This window comes from Enhydra lutris, unplaced genomic scaffold, assembly GCF_002288905.1.
Source record: "Enhydra lutris kenyoni isolate GAN:26980312 unplaced genomic scaffold, ASM228890v2 scaffoldscaffold9, whole genome shotgun sequence".
Lineage (NCBI taxonomy): Eukaryota > Metazoa > Chordata > Mammalia > Carnivora > Mustelidae > Enhydra > Enhydra lutris.
The window spans coordinates 11094585-11111862 of NW_019154093.1; the positions used below are offsets into that span (position 1 = coordinate 11094585).

At 42.8% G+C, this 17278-nt stretch overlaps 1 protein-coding gene and 1 pseudogene across 1 annotated transcript; one reads left to right on the top strand and one right to left on the bottom strand.

The window, feature by feature from the left end:
• Positions 1–3021: 3021 nt before the first annotated feature.
• Positions 3022–9555, bottom strand: LOC111142768 (annotated as a pseudogene).
• Positions 8764–15414, top strand: LOC111143253 (exonuclease 5). The gene is made up of 3 exons (XM_022496872.1): positions 8764–8851; positions 9460–9626; positions 13897–15414. The coding sequence occupies exon 3, from the start codon at positions 13917–13919 to the stop codon at positions 15030–15032; it is 1116 nt and encodes a 371-aa protein (XP_022352580.1). The 5' UTR covers positions 8764–8851; positions 9460–9626; positions 13897–13916; the 3' UTR covers positions 15033–15414.
• Positions 15415–17278: the final 1864 nt, after the last annotated feature.

Sequence of the window (17278 nt, forward strand, 5' to 3'; positions counted from 1 at the left end):
TCAGCCGGAGAAGGAGAAACCCTTTCTCCACCAACTACTCCAGTCCCTAATTCTGAGGCTGGAGCTGCCTGATCAGTGAGAGTCCCTTTTAAGGAGGCCAATACACTTGTCATAGCAAGTAAAATTGTGGCTGCAGCCCTTCTGATGGGATGGAGGAACACGGACAATTGAGTCAGGGTTCTCAGGATGGCAGGGTGTACCATGGATGGTCAACCACACAGCCTTTTACAGGATGGTTATGTTAGCAAGTTACAGTTAACACACGGAGGAAGACAGAAAAGAGGTAGGATGTGACTTTCTAATAAGCATTAATGAATGAAAGCATTAATTAGCATTGCTCATGTCTGAGAAAACTGAGCACCAAGATTAGGACCACATGGCTTTGTACATGTTCATTTTTCAATTTGGTAAACATTTACCAAACGTATTACAGTTTCAGTGATTCTGTAAAATAGTAATGGAGTTCCCCTTATCTCTATCCCACTGCCACTACTCGTGATAAACCAAAGCCTGGCACTTGGGTCCTCCTTTGTAACTAGTGCTACTTTATAGTTCCATCTCCTATTTTCCTCTTTCCCACGTGGGCTATGGCTAAACAGACTAGTTGAGACTCTTTGATCAAATAACACAAGTCATTTGGGGGTGATTTAAGTCTTAAAGTGGGAGTATTGTTAGAAAGATATTGGGGTATCCTGTAATTCATGGGCTGCAACACATTCTAACAGCAGACTTGAACTAGGACCTGAAGCACTTGAGAAAACCCAGGCAGCTTTCTCTCCATCTCTCACAGGAGCTTTTTATGTCTTTTCTTTTTTTTTTTTTTTAACACCTTGTAGCAAATCACAGTTACCATCAGCTCCAGATTTTATATATATTGTTTCCATCATCCAGATAAAAGATAACTGTCTTCTCTTTCTTCTTTCCAACTTTAAAATCCTAGGGCAAGTCTCGTATTGGCCCAGCCAGGTCAGGTGCCCACCTCTAGGTAGGCAGAGAACTTCTATGGGAACCGTGTGGATGGTGTGAATTGGGTGGGTGGTTTGGGGGGGGGGTGTCTGGAGGGGCAAGAGAGCGGAAAGGGTTACTGTTCATAGAATTCCAGATCCTAACTCACTCTTTGATACCAGTGCATAGGATCAGATTTTTAGAACTGGGAAGGGTCTAGGAATTCACTTAATTAGAACTTCTCACTTTAGGGATGCCTGGGTGGTTCAGTCAGTTAAGTGTCTGCTTTTGGCTTAGGTCATGGTCCCAGGGTCCTGAGATTGAATCCTTGATTTACTCCTTGCTCAGCAGGGATCCTGCTTCTTCCTCTGCCTGCCACTCCCCCTGCTTGTGCTCCCTCTTTCACACAAATAAATAAAATCTTAAAAAAAAAAACCCACTTTATAGATGAAGAAACAGAGAGTGCCCTTTAATTATTCATGTCCTTTACTTGTATTTTTGAGCATTTTTTCTCCAGTTTTAGCCTAGCTTTACAAACACCTGCCCTTAATGGCTATATGAAACTGTTCTTTGCCATTCTAAGTTTTATTTCTTAGATCTGCTACTGCTTCAGGAGATCTTAATAACTTTAGAGCTTGTCCATTGGTTTTGCCTATTTTTGCCTGTTCCTTCTTTCTGGTTATCTTACAGGCACTTCTCCCTTTGCTGATCATGTAAATGCTCTTCCCCGGGCCTGAGTCCTTTAGTCATGTTCTTTCCCCAAGCTACACATTTTGTCTAACTGATTTTGTTAACATCTCAATACTTTTTAAATCTACATCTGTATCTTAGGAATGTCTCCTGAACTCCAGAACATCATAGTCCGCATCCTACTGAATATCTCCATTTGGATATCCCATAGTCACCTCAAAGTATGTTCAAAACCCAACTCATAATCTTCTCAACAAAATCTGTATCCTCAGTCCAGTGATTGGTACCACCCTCTTTCCAGTTCTCCAGTTTAAACTTCCTCCTCATCCATCACCTCTCTCAGTCACTATGTCCTATATATTCTATTTGGGATCTCTATTGTCTTCCTCTCTGTTCCCATTGTCAGTTCTCTAATTAGGAATAGGCTGTTAGCATGTCCTAACTGCTTAAATGGGATTCCAACTGGTTTTTCTATAATCTGGACTCATCATTTTTTTTCAAGTTTGGTATTAATTTTATTCTATTTTCTGTATATCTTTTAAGTACATAAAGGTTTATTTCCACAGGCCTCAGGAAATGGGTAGAAGTCACAGGACAATCTCTCTTACCACCAAAAAAGTTGCATATTTTGTAAGTGTCCTAGAGAGAAAAACTGTAATTTACATTAGCAGTGCTGTGCAAGATCTTACATAAGACCTAAAACCAAGCTGCAGTTGAGATTTTAGTCCTTCGTTCAGGTGCCCGGACAGAAGCCAAAAGCAGTTGAGCATGACAGGGCAAAGGAGGCAGTGAAGGCGGAGGACAGGCACCCAGCATGGAAGGAGGAAGGAATTCCAGATCCCTTGGAATGGTGTGTTTTCTTTTCTTTTTTTTTTTTTTTCCTTCCCTTGTTTAAGTCATCTCTGTAGGAAGGTGCTGGGTAGGGATCCCAGTAAAAGGAAGAGGCCAAGACTCCTTTAACTGGCCTAGGTGCAGGGCACTGCCACAGTGGCTGACACAGGAGAACGTACTTCCCAGGTTCAGGCAGAGCCAGTATGGAATGCAGAATGAAAGGAATGCTTATGGGAAACAATTCTGCTTGGAATGCTAGCTGGCCAGCTTCAGCCCTTGGTCTGATGCAACCCCTGCCTCACTTGTCAACAGTGAAAAATTAGTTCAGTTAGAAGAACCCGCTAGAATCACACCTGCCTCTGCTACCTTCACGCTCATTGTTAGAAAAAGATGAACTTGTGTGAACATTCTGATCTGTTAATTCCTGGGGACTGCTTTAGTCTTCCCAAAGACTGTTGGTCAAATAGCCTGCAAAGGCTGAAAGCTTAGACACGCCAGTGCTGGTGTGCGGTTCCTTAAGGAGCGACTGGCGGTGTGGTTGAGCTGATAGGGAAAAGCTGCACCTTCCTGCAGAAGATGAACTGACCTGCTCTCCCGCCCCAAATCTCAGCCTGAGGTATATTTCAGTGAAGGTAGGTAGCTGTGCTTCTCAAAGCAGAGAAGCAGTTGAAGAGCAGAAAGGTAGAGGAAACCTAGCATGTTTATCCCATGGTGTGAGGGAGAGGGCAAAGAACCTGGTGGCACTTCGCTTATCCAGCAGTTTGTCACTGTGGTGACCAACTTCTGCCCGTTCCATAGGGTCTTGAACTGCTCAGGGACTGGGAATTTATTAAAGTCACGGCCTTCTGCAGGAATGAGGACATTCATCTCAGAAGATTTGGCACTGGGGCGTGCCTGGGTGTCTCAGTTAAGCATCTATCTTCAGCTCAGGTCATGATCCCAGGGTCCTGCCCAGTGGGGAGCCTACTTCTCCCTCTCCCTCTGCCCAATCCCCTGCTCATTCCCTCTCTCTCCTCTCCTCTTCTGTCTCTTAAATAGATAGATAGATAGATAAATAAATAAATATCTTTTGAAAAAGAAGGTTTGGCAATAACTGTCTTGCAATTCAGGGAATTCTTGCTCAGGTAAACGGGCAGTCATCTGTTTTGTTGATGAAAATTGTTGGCCCTTTACACATTGCATGAACTTTGACATCCTACTATTGATTATATCCATAATGCCTGCCAAGTCATCAAATACCAGACCAAGTTTCTTAGTTATCTACTGTAATGGAGTTTAGTTTGCCCTTGATTTGCAATGTCGTGTTGACACACTTGTATATGTAAGCCACCTGTTTCAGCTCCGTGTCATCAGTCACCAGGTTGGGAATGTTCTCGTGACTTTCCACTCTCCACTTCTTGCCCTCCAGTTCCAGTACAGCTGGCTCCTTCTTTGTGGTTGGTCTGGGGAATGGGCTGACTCCTGGTTTAGGTGCAGAGAACAGTTTGGGGCCACTTAGTACTGGACCACTCTGAGCCTTCAGGGCAGGGTTCCTGTCATCTGGACACAGGATTCTGTTCCTGTGTCTTTGTGTTATCAGGTACCGCTTTCAGGGAATGTGTGATGCTCTCCCCTTGTTTGCTGAGGGGGAAGCAGACTCATCTGAGCCTGAACTCGGGGAACTGGATGGTGGAGGATCTTGGGGGGGAGGAGGAAGACTAGATCCAGCAGAGGGGCCAGATGGCAATCCACTCAGTTCTGCCACAGGCTCCGTTTTGGTCCAAGCCAGTCCAGTGGGACGTAACTCCTTAATGTAAGCCTGTAGCTCTGTCCATATCCTCAAGTAAGCTTTGATCCAGTACACATGCTTCTCATTGACATCTTTGTACTCCTTGAGGACCAGGTTTGTATAAAACATGGCTGCATCATTCATTTCTTTCACGTAGGGACCAGGCTTGGGAGCCACAGCCACCCAACCTAGAGCCTGGATATTTTTCCTGATGGCTGACAGGTGATTGAACAACTTGCTGCCTTGGTTCATCTCCAGAAAGGTTCCTGGATCTGCTCTGAGCTGGGCGCCAACAAATCAGAAAGTTTATTGCCTGCTGACTGCTGGCGCTGAGAGACTGTGACCAAGAGAGTCTGCTCCAACCTCAGCCCTGTGTGGACCATCTCTGCATGTTTCTACACATCTACCCCAATTTCTTTACTGATCCACAGGTACTCCGCCACAGACCTGGCAGGCAGTGAGTCAAATAGTTGCACATATGGAGTGGCTCCTGCTTTGGGAGCACTGTCTCCGTACCCACAGTGCACATCAGAGCCACGGGATTCTGCCTCCAGGAGGTCCACTGCCTTCCATTCTTTCTACCAGATTTTGCATGTCAGCCACAGCATACCACCTGCTCAGAGTTCTGCCTCACTTCCAGACTTGGACTCACTTTTCTCTCCTCCCCACTGCTGCTAGAGTGATCATTCCAAAACACATATTGAATCAAACTTAATCTATTTGCATCACATTGCTTAAAATCCCTCAATGAGTTCTCACAACTTGAAGATAAACTTCATCTTCTGTATTCTTCTTTTTTCCAGATTTTACTTATTTATTTGATAGTGAGAGACACAGCAAGAGGGGGAACACAAGCAAGGGGAGTGGGAGAGGGAGAACAGGCTTCCTGCGGAGCAGGGAGCTGGATGCAGGGCTCCATCCCAGGACCCTGGGATCATGACCTGAGCCAAAGGCTTACACTCAACCAGTTGAGTGACCCAGATGCTCCTTCTGTATTCTTCCTAATACAGAACACCTGGCATAGAGCATTACCTATTTTTCTGGCAGTGGCTCCCAAATTTCCCCTCAAGCATATTTTGCTCCAGTCATTAAGATCTTATAGTCCTGTAAATATTCCATTCAATATATTACATGGTTTCTGGTCCTCAATTATGCTATTTTTCTTCCTTCTGCCCAATTTTTTTGTTCAATTAGCTCCTACTTATCCTCCCAGATTAAATTTGTATTACATCATCAGGGAATACTGCACACAATTTATGCCTTCTCGGATCAACACTTGAATTTTTGGCTGAATTTACTAAATAAAGAGATAGGCCTTATCTTACAGGATTTTTGAAATCAAAGACTGACAACATGGAGTTTTAATTTTATCATATTACTCTGGAATCAGCATGTAAGACCATGGGGTCAACATGAAGCAAGAGCCATAAATAGTGCACCATTTCAATTTAAGTTGTTGCTTGTTTCACTTCCTTTTCTTATTCTTGCTACTATGGGTTTGCACTTCCAAAAAGAAAAAGAAAAAAAAAAAAACCAAACATCTAATCTTTGCTCTAGGCTCTGTTTTCTGGAAGACTCTGGCTAAGGTAAGGTTATAACCCCAGTTCGATTAATCAGGGTCAAGGGGACAATTTTTGGATTTATCTTTGAGATATCAGGGAAAGAGGCTTCCTTCTTTGCCACTAGACACAAATCTGGAAGGTTATATTCCTGGAAACTACTGGCAGTGGAAAAGGAGGGAGGCTACTTGGAAATGGAGCAAACATAGAAGATCCAAGAAATGGAGACAGACAACTCAATTCTGGTCACACTATTTGATCCCTGATCAAGCTTCACCTGAAGGTAGAACCCTGGGTTTTCAATCTCTTATAAACGAATAAGTCCTAATTGATTCAGGCTTCATCAGAAGCTGCGTGTTTTTAGAACCATGCCTCAGTCTTACATCCTTAGTGCAGTCTGACATCCTTAGCTCATTTCCACCTCCCTCAACCTCATCACTTAGGGCCATCTTCTCTGGCTCTCTCCAAGCAAGCAATACCCTTTTGAATTACCAGAAATAGGTGTTTGGCCAAAGAGAGGCTGATCTTAATATGTGGAAGAAAAGATTTTCAAATACAGAATATTGTCAGTGGGCTTCTCTTGAGCATATAAAAATTATATTAATAACTGTTATAGCACCTGTGAGGAACACAAACGAGCAAAATAAATTCCCTGCCCTTAGGCTCTGATGCCCTAGAGCAGCACGTCCAAGAGAAATACAGTGTGAGCCACAACACAAATGTGAACCACATAGGTAATTTTAAATTTTCTGGCAGCTACATTAATATAATAAAAATAAGTAAAATTTATTTAAAAATATATTCATTTGGACCCAATATATAAAAATGTTATAATTTGAACATGTAATTAATATAAAAATCATGTGTTATTGTCTTTTTTGTACTAAGTTTTCAAAATCTAGTATTTTGTAGTTAGAGTAGATCTTTCTGGACTAGCCACATTTCCAGTGCTCAAGAGAACCTCATGTAGCTAGTGGTTACTTCACTTGACAGTGCAGCTCTAGAGAGTAACCATACAGAGAAACACCTTTATCGTATAGACTCTTATTTGGTAGATTATAATCAGTGCGATGTTAGAGGTACAAATCCTGTGCTCTGAAAGAGGAAGGAAGGAGAGATGGAAAGAGAGACAAACAGATCATTTGTGTCTAACAGTATTTCCATGGTTACAGATATCCTTGGAGATGGATGAACTGTATCAGTGAGTTTTGTATAGGAATGGGCCTTAAATGCCCACACTTCTTAGAATAGCCTTTTGGGGAAAGGGTATCACTTTCTAAAATTTGAGTCCCACAGTGCTGAGAATGAAAGCTTTGGGGAACATGGTCCTCCTGCTTGGGAATCTCTTCTGCTTCACTCCCCCAAGCAGCATACCCTGCACTGCAAACTTCGTTTGAAGATACATTGAAAGGTTGAGAGAGACTTTCCTGACTTTGGAAGTTACATTTTGGCTACAGAAGATTATACTGGGGAGGAGGCAGAAACCTTCTCCAGCCTCAACCCAGCAATACCTACTCATTTCACTTGATTAAAAAGATTGTCCTCAACTTTCATATTTCTGAGATCAAGGATGTTTTCCTACACAACCACAAAATCATTATCACACCCAGGGTACTCATAATTGATAACTATTATCTAATATACAAGTCACATTTAATTTCCCAACTGTCCTTTCTAGTATTCTTTATTTTATTTTTTATTTTTTTAAAAAGTTTTTATTTATTTATTTGACAGACAGAGATCACAAGCAGGCAGAGAGGGAGAGAGGAGGAAGCAGGCTCGCCAATGAGCAGAAAGCCGGATGCGGGGCTCCATCCCAGGACCCTGGGATCATGACCTGAGCTGAAGGCAGAGGCTTTAACCCACTGAGCCACCCAGGCGCCCCTTCTTTATTTTATTTTTAGGAAATCTTTGCCTATTTTGAAGTCCAAACAATAGTTTACTGTATTATATTCTAAAAGCTTTAGGGTGCCTGGGTGGCTTAGTTGGTTAAGCGTCTGCCTTGGGCTCAAGTCCTGATCCCAGAGTCCTGGGACTCAGTCCCCTGGGCAGGGTGGGGGGGTGTGGGGGTGTCTCTGCTCAGCAGTGAGTCTGCTCTCCCTCTGCCACTCCTCTCACTCCTTTTCTCAATCTGTTTCTCCCTCAAATAAAATAAGATCCGAAAAAAATAAAAGCTTTCTAGTTTAGTTTTTCACGTTTAAGACTTTAATACTCCTGGAAATGATTTTGGTGAGGAAGTAAGATAAGAGGTCTCATTTCATATATATTTTTTTAATAAGAATACCCTATTGTCACAGAACGTTCATTGAAAAGACCATCTTTTTTCTCCTTTGCTATGCGATGCCACCTTTATTGTAAATCAAGTTTCCCACGTGTGATAAAACTGTAAAGCAAGGAAGTGACTGTCCTAAAAGTCAGGCTAGTGCGTTTCCTCAGGAAGGGGCGTTGGGGGTGTATTTGGAAAGCAACAGTCACTTTTCTATTTTTGACCTAAGGATGACGTATCTTTTCAATACTTAATATTTACCTTTATTTTCTATTTCAGAATATAGCTGTGTTAAAGGGTTACAAGACGGGCGCCAGCATCTTTGCAAAGGGAGCTCGTGGCTGTTCTCAGCAGGGAACGCTGGCGCGAGAAGCAAAGGCGGTGCTGAACCCAGAAGACAAAGCCTAGACCGCAGCACTGAACGGACAGAGGCGGGTGCACGGGGGTACAGGGACGCGCGCACACGTCTCTCGGACCCTGGCTTGGAGGTAGCCGGGAGCCCCGCCGCAGTGAGGGCTTCCGGGTCAGGCGACAGCGCCGTTCCGTCCCGATTTAAGCCAGACGCACGGCCAGCGGCGCGCGAGGACCGTCCGCCCCAAAGCGGCCGCTCACCTTAGCCCCCTACTCTACCCCGCCGCGGGAGGGAGTCCGGGGCGCCCGGGCACTCGCGACGACCAGGAGCCGCCGCTGAGGCCTCTGGGAGGGGGCGAGTCTCGGGCGGCCGCTGAGCATTCTGGGTGTATCTTCCTCCCGGGGGCTGTGCCTACTCGGCTGCTCAAGCTCTGCGGGCAGGTAAGGGGCAGCGCCCGGGAGCAGTTCCGAGGCCGCGGAGGAGCCGGGAAGAATCCGGGATTCGGAGGAGTAGCCAGGGATAGGACAAGGCCGAGGAATGGGGGTGGGGAGCTGAGGGGATGCGGTGTGGAGCGCAGGCGTCTGTCCTCGCTGTCGCCGCGGCCCCCGACTGGGAGCGGCCCGGGCAGCGGCTTGTCGTGTTTGCCTTCGCGGGCCGGGCTTCTGGACCTTTCACGGAGGTCCACTGGAACCCCTTGCCAAGCCGGCGACCCCTTGCTGTCATTTCCGACTCCCCCAAGACATTGTAGGGAGTGCTCAGTAAACTTTAGGGCAGGCGTGGAATTCCTGGCCCGACAGTGGTTTGGGGCTCTTCGAAAGGTCCGGGCTGAAGTAAGACTCTCCGGGCTGAAGTAAGACTCTCGGAGCCCACAAGTCAGGATGTTGAGAGTGAAGGTCGTGGCAGCCCCTCAGGCAGCCAGGAACCCATCAGAGAAGAAAAGCCTTTCACCTGAGGTTGCGGAGCACCTGGGCTGAGGTTTGGGGCTGGAAGAGGGACCTGATTTTGGAGCTCCTGGGGGACTTTGGTTATTTTTGACTCTTGCTTGCAGGGAGCAAAGATTGGATTAAGTAACTACATCCGGGTTGCGGGGTAAACGAAGTCATGGAGAATTTGATCCAGGAGCGAGGCAAGCGTTACCTCGCATCTGGGATGAGCAACAGCCTGTGTCGAGAGGATCAGAGAGGAGGAAACGCCGCACTGTGAGGGACTGGTCAGGTGAGAAAGGACCAAAAGTCTCCGTTCTACCACAGCATGCGCAGAGTTGCTGATCTGGATTCTTCAATGCAGACCTGGTTTTTCAGAGCTCTTTTCTCCTCCCCTGGCCGTGTCATTTTAGCATTCTGCACTTCCTGGTGAGGAGAAAGATCAGCCACCTCCCAGGGTAGTAGAAGTTTCCTCTTTCCTAAAGTTTAATTTCATTTGTCAGAGGGAATAGATAGACTATCATCTCTTCCTTGGGAAGGGAAGGGAGCTCCACATTTGTTGAATGTTAGTATGTATATAATGTTTTATCATTATTTTGGGTAGCTGAGTAGGGTCAGAAGGAGTGCTCCAAAGTGTCAGTAGCTTCAGGAAAAGGAAAAACTTGCCTAAGAATACTCATAAGGCAAGAGAATCTTACTAAATACTACTGACCTAGTCAGGATGGGATTTAGAATGTAGATCCATAGGACTCCAGACTCTTGCCATTGTTCTATTTCCTGAACATTTCGTTTCATTCACTTACCACCTAATAATTGTTACCATTCTTATGTATTACCTATATTGTTATTTTCATATTTTAAATTTTATACTTTCATTTATTTAAAAACCAGATTTGTCCTAAGAAATACTCTCTATGAAATTATGATTTGATGGAAACTCTAATAGCTTTATATTCTGAGATAAGTCTAAAAATGTTGACCCTTGTGCCATGTAAAATCATCTCATGTCAGAAAGATACAGACTTGCATTAGGGACACGGTGTACTGCATCGCCTGGATTTTTTTCTGTGTAGGAAAGTCCAGGCAACACATCTGAGTCTAAATTGTCCATCACCAGTGTATTGTTTTCTTCTTTTAGAGGAATAATTCCACAGAGAATGCCCCCTTTTTGTGTCTTCTCTATGAAACATTTCGCTTAACCTGTTCAGGGCTACCCTATTCTCAGTATGTAAAATAAATACAAAGTCCATACCTTCCAGGAGCTTACTCTCTCTTTGGTAGTTAATACTCACACATGAATTAATCTAAAACAGTACTGTTCAATAGAGCTTTCTGTGGTCAGGGTAATGTTCTGTATCTTTGCCTTATGATGTAGTACCCATTAGCCACATGTAGCTTTTGAACACTTGAGATGTGCCTAATGCAACAGAAAAATGGGGTTTTAAATTTTATTTTATTTTAGGGACACCTGAGTGGCTCAGTCAGTTAAGTGGCTGCCTTTAGCTCAGGTCGAGTCCTACATGGGGCTCCCTGCTCAGTGGAGGGCCTGCTTCTCCCTCTTCCTCTGCCTGCTGCTCCCTCTGCTTGTGTTCGTTCTCTCTCTCTCTCTGTCAAATAAGTAAATAAAGTCTTAAAAATAAGTAAATACATAAACTTTATGTTATTTTACTTAATTTAAATAGCCACATGTGGGGCACCTAGGTGGCTCAGTGGGTTAAGGTTCTGCCTTTGGCTCAGGTCATGATCTCAGGTCATGATCTCAGGATCGTGGGATTGAGCCCTGCATCGGGCTCTCTGCTCAGCAGGGAGCCTGCTTCCCTCCCTCCCCTCTGCCTGCCTCTCTGCCTACTTATGATCTCTGTCAAATAAGTAAATAAAATCTTTAAAAAAAAAAAATAGCCACATGTGGCTGATGGCTACATATTGGACAGCCCAGGTCTAAATATTTGAAAACAAAACAAAACAAAACAAACTTTCAAGGTCAGTTGATTTGGATTTAGTGCCCTCCCACTAGGGGGGAAAACACCCCAGGTGTACATGTTAATTGCCATTTAACTTCAGTTTCTTGACAGAGGGTCGATTCTCTCCCAACTTCCAGGGACTTCATAGTCCAACTAACATTACTCATTTTGAAACAGTCATCACCTAAGGCACATTTATAATTTAAGACACTTGTACAAATGTGTAGATTCTGTGTTTTATAACTATTAAAGTATCTTATAAAGCAATAACTGTATAGGATAGAAGCAGAAGTCTTCACATTGTATTACTTTTGTTCATTGCAAATAACTTTTCTTCCAGCTATATCTATGTTTCCTTTCATTAGGGACCTTCAGACTATTTTAAAATGAGTTAGGTACAACCATAACTAATAATACCATTTTCAAGGTATCAGTTCTTAAGCTTTTAATATGGGAATTGGTGCATTCAATTTATTCATTGCTTATTAGATTAGCAAAGAGAAAACTTAGCTCATAGTTACCTCAATCAGTTTAAATTCTGTGTCAGATTATTTTACTGGCACCTGGAGTCAAATACTGGTGGACTGGTCACACCTTGATTTGTTTTGTCTTGTCTCTATGCTAAATTAGATATGTGAGGTTGGGAAGAAGGCTTAAGAAGACTATCTTTACAAGGTAATTTGCCTAGTTTCTTAGGATTAAAAATGTTCGAGAGACAAAGCAAATCAAACATAATGTGTGTTCTTTGTTTCCTGGTTTAAAGAAAAGCTATCCAAGACATTATAGGGCAGTTGGGGAAATTTGAGTATCGATGGTAGTATTAGGGAATTATTAATTTTGTTAGATGTGATAACAACATTGTAGTTAATGTAGGAGGATGTCCTTATCTAGAAATGTATGCTGAAGCATTTATATCTATAAATGATATGTTGTGATATCTGCGATTTACTTTAAAATAGCCAAAGTAAAATAGCCAAAGAAAACGCACACATGAAAGATGCAAATACAGCAACATGTCAACAGTTGTTTGTCTATGTGGTATGTGTATAGATGTTCCTTGTTCTATTTCTCTGTATATGTGCAATTATTTGCAGCAAATTTTTAAAAAGAGTACCTGTCCCACAGTAGAGTAGTGAGGTCTTGGATGTAAAGCACTCGGTGGCTAGCACTCAGTAACTGTGCAATAAAACATTCACTGGTATAGCAGATATAGTGGTATTTTATGGTGCTTATTGACAGATTTTTTTTTAAGATTTTATTTATTTATTTGACAGAGATCACAAGTAGGCAGAGAGGCAGGCAGAGAGAGAGAGAGAGAGGAGGAAGCAGGCTCCCTGCCAAGCAGGGAGCCCGATGTGGGGCTCAATTCCAGGACCCTGAGATCATAACCTGAGCCGAAGGCAGAGGCTTTAACCCACTGAGCCACCCAGGCGCCTGACAGGTATTTTTAATCATCAGCTAATTTCTTGTGGAAGGAAAAAGTAAACCTAGTGGGAAACACCAATTTCTGTGACATTAGGAGGGTAATTTACAAAGTCTGTAGGGTAAAGTAGAACCCAGCAAGAGATTTTCCTTTTTACCATTTCCTTGACATATCTCAAATATAAAAAGCCACTAATTTCCGCATGTTGCTGTGAACATCCTCTCTCCTTACTTCATGTCATTGTGTGTGAGCAGATCTATTTGTATTTATCTATACTTAATCTTTGAATTTTGCCATATTGTGTTCCTGAGAGCTACATTTAAAAAGAGCTGATTTTTCTCAAAGAACAGTTTCTAATTGAGTTTCCTAGTCAAGGACTTTGTATCGAAGGAATCATAGAAGTGGATATGGTTTTACCAACATTACCCCAACATTTACAAAGATCTATACTCACTTAAAATAATGAAATAATGTCCCAAGTCAGTAGAATTTTGCAGCAGAAAAGGCAAACCTCAAATCTGCTCTTTTTTTTTTTTAAAGGTTTTATTTATTTATTTGACAGAGAGATCACAGTAGGCAGAGAGGCAGGCAGAGAGAGGCGGGTGAGAAGCAGGCTCCCTGCTGAGCAGAGAGCTTGATGCGGGGTTTGATCCCAGGACCTTGAGATCAGGACCTGAGCCTGAAGGCAGAGGCTTAACCCACTGAGCCACCCAGGTGCCCCCTCAAATCTCTTAAATGAGGAAATTGAGGCCAAGGCAACTCTGTTACATTACTAATTGATCATAAATAGATAGCCTTCTATTACTGAATACTACATCTGCAACTAATGATGTACTATATGTTGGCTAATTGAATTTAAATTAAAAAAAAAGATAAGCTCTGGGGCGCCTGGGTGGCTCAGTGGTTAAAGCCTCTGCCTTCAGCTCAGGTCATGATCTCAGGCTCCTGGGATCGAGTCCCGCATCGGGCTCTCTGCTCAGCAGGGAGCCTGCCTCCTCCTCCTCCTCCTCTCTCTCTCTGCCTGCCTCTCTGCCTACTCGTGATCTGTCAAATTAAAAAAAAAAAAAAAAAGATAAGCTTCTTTAAAGAATGTAAATAGCCACGATTCTTTTAACCTTATTCGAATTTGACAGTGCTTCGGAGAAATTATTTATTTGGATAATACATTTCTTTAACAGGATATGCAGGGCTTTGTGCCATGGCAGAGACTGGGGAAGAGGTGTCAGCGGAGGCCTCAGGGTTCTCAGACATGAGTGACTCAGAGTTTCTAGAGTATCTGGATCTGGAAGATACTCAAGAGTCAAGTGCTTCACTTAGCAAGCCTGGCCTTTCTTCTGAACTCCCTGGGAAGGATGGCAAGCTCGTAAGCTTACCAACATGGAAAAGAAGATTGGATGTCTCATCACCTATGGAGCGTTTCCACCTTAAATATTTGTATGTCAGTGACCTGTCTACTCAGGACTGGTGTGAACAGCAAATGGTATATGAGAAGGAGCTTCCTGGTTTCTTGGCTCCTGAGAAGGCAGCTGTTTTGGACACTGGTGCCAGCATCCACCTAGCTAGAGAACTGGAAGTTCATGATCTTGTGACTCTCCCCATCACTAATAAAGAAGATGCTTGGGCAGTTAAATTTCTGAATATATTATCAATGATTCCTGTCTTGCAGTCAGAGGGATGTGTCAGAGAGTTTCCAGTGTTTGGAGAAGTGGCGGGTGTGCTGCTCGTTGGAGTAATTGATGATCTGCGCTATACAGCCAAGGGGGAACTGGAACTGGCTGAACTGAAGACACGCAGGCGCCCTATGCTCCCTCTGGAAGCCCAGAAAAAAAAAGACTGTTTTCAAGTCAGCCTGTACAAATATATCTTTGATGCCATGGTTCAAGGGAAAGTGACCAGCGCTAGCCTAATCCACCATATAAAATTATGTCCAGACAAGCCACTGGGACCGTCAGTGCTGAAGCACGCCCAGCAGGGAGGCTTCTCTGTGAAGTCCCTGGGCGACCTCATGGAGTTAGTCTTCTTGTCTCTAACCCTGTCTGACCTCCCAGTTATTGATATCCTGAAGATTGAATATATCCACCAAGAGACTGCCACTGTGCTGGGTACAGAGATGGTGGCCTTTGAAGAGAACGAGGTGAAAAGCAAAGTGCAGCACTATATGGCCTACTGGATGGGCCACCGAGAGCCTCAAGGGGTTGATGTGGAGGAGGCTTGGAAATGCCGGACATGCAGCTATGCAGATATCTGTGAGTGGAGGAAGGGCGGTGGGATGCCCAGCTCCATTCTAGAGCCCCAGGCCAAAAAAGTGAAATGAACAGAAGGGTATACCTTCTTCGGGAACTTTAATCCTTCCTGCTCCTAATGTACTCAGCAGAATGAAAGAGGACCAGTCTTTGAGCTTGGCTTTCATGGAGTATGTTCTTACTTTGGTTCTTTCCATATTTCCTCAAAATTCTAACCACTCAAATCATTCAGGGGTGAGTGGGAGGAATCTGGGATTATATGCTCTCTGGAACTGTGCTGCGAATCGCCAAGAAGACACTTGCTCAGTGTGGCTGGAGCAAAAGGTATCTTTCAGCAATCATTGCTTTCTTAAGAAGATTCTAAAGTTTCTATTAAGTCTCTTCTCCCTTTTTTCTAGGTCAAGGTTTTCTACATTTTATATAATAAAATAAAATGAAATGCTGTCCAGGTCAGTTGAACTGACTTTTTTTTTTTTAAATAATCTGAATCATTCAGAGATGACCACTATAAATAGTTGTGCGTGTGTAATTCAGGCCTTTAAGTGCATAACATAAACATATCTCTGAAGCAGAATTAGTGGGATGAACACACCAAGAATTTAAAATAAGCATGATAAATATGCTGAAAGAAATAAGGGACAATGAAGCAGGAGAGGAGATCATTAAAAAATGAAAGCATTAGATATAAAAAATAAAATATATGAAGTAACATGTAACATTCACACCTAACTATACCACTCCTAGGGGTAGGCCAAGAGAAGCTCTCACACATTTGAGGAAGAGTATACTTTCTAGTACTTTCACAATAGCAAAGCCTAAACCTAGAAAGTATCCAGGTGCCCATCATCAGAAGAGTGTGGATAATGTATAACAGTCAAAAGAAATGAGCCACAATGATGTGCAACATGGGTGACTCTTAGCACGATATTAAGTGAAAAGACAAGTCCCCACAGCTTACATACAGTATGGTGCCCTTTTTATAAAGGGAGAACCAAAAAATTAAATACATTTTAAGGAAAATGTGAAATAGTGGAGAGGAATCTCCATGTATTTAAGAAGGCAGTGGAGCCCTTAATTGCAAACATCACCAAAGAAGCCAGAGGAAAGAATGATATGGATATCATCTGGAAGGAAAAGCTTGTTTATGCAAACTCTGCTGGAGAATTTGCATAAGTAGATGGAAGGGGGAGAAGAGTCAGCAGGGGTGGGGTTTCCATATGAACCAGCGGAACGGTGAATATTGTAAATGTGACTCCATGTTCTACATGAACTGGTAAAACCTGGACATTTTTTGGAGTTATGGTAGATTACCTCTGGAGGTGTTCTGAGCTACACATAAAATTTTCTTATGGACAATGGGAATCTTACGATAATAACTCTTTTCTCATTTACTGAGTGAGTGTTATGTGCCAGGCATTGTGCTAAGCACTTTTATGATTAAATCTATATATCCATTATTATCCCTGATGAGGGAATTGAGGCTTAGGAGGCTTCTAAAACTTGTCTGAGATCCTACAATTTGACAATGGGAGACTCCAGGCCAGATATGTCTGATTGCAGTGCTTATTAAGCTCAACCATTATGCTATTACGTATTTCTTGCTGTTGTTAAGCGTCCTACACTGTATCTTATTCTAGGCCCTAGGAAGTTTGGAATCAAACTGGGGTCATAGTTAGTAAACTGGACTTTATGGGATAAACAGTATTAAGCTAACAGTCTTCAAGAAAACAGCTTGCTCAGAGTTCTGTTGGCATCATTTTAGTTATACTAGAAGTTTTAAAAAGAGGAAAAGGAAAAATCAGTTGGTTTCAGACAATGACATTGTCAGAATTCAATAGTTCTGTAATTCAGTAATACCATGAGCTCTCAAATCCTTACATTAACATCTTCTTGTCATTGTTTTATGGTTTCTCACAAGTTGAGACATCTGTAGGGATCACCCCAGGATCACTGATGCTGTTTTCTACAGCAAATGCTTCCCTGGTTTGCAGCCTCCACTTGGTTAATAATGTCATCTCTACCTTGGAAATTCTGCTCAAAGTTATCTGAACTCTAAATTATGGACCTCTTGGATATTTGTTCCATGAGCGGGTAAATGAAAAGAGACATAACAAAGCTGTTTCTTGATTATTTAAAAATTTGCTTCCTGGGCCAGAGAATAGGTTGAATATTTTAATTAGGACTAGTTCCAACTGTTTATAGTAGAAATTGCCAAAACAATTTTTGTTTTGTTTAACCAAACGAAACAGAAATTTATTTCTCTTATGACAAAAACCCTCAATACAGTTAGTCTAGGTCTGATGTTGTACTCCATGGT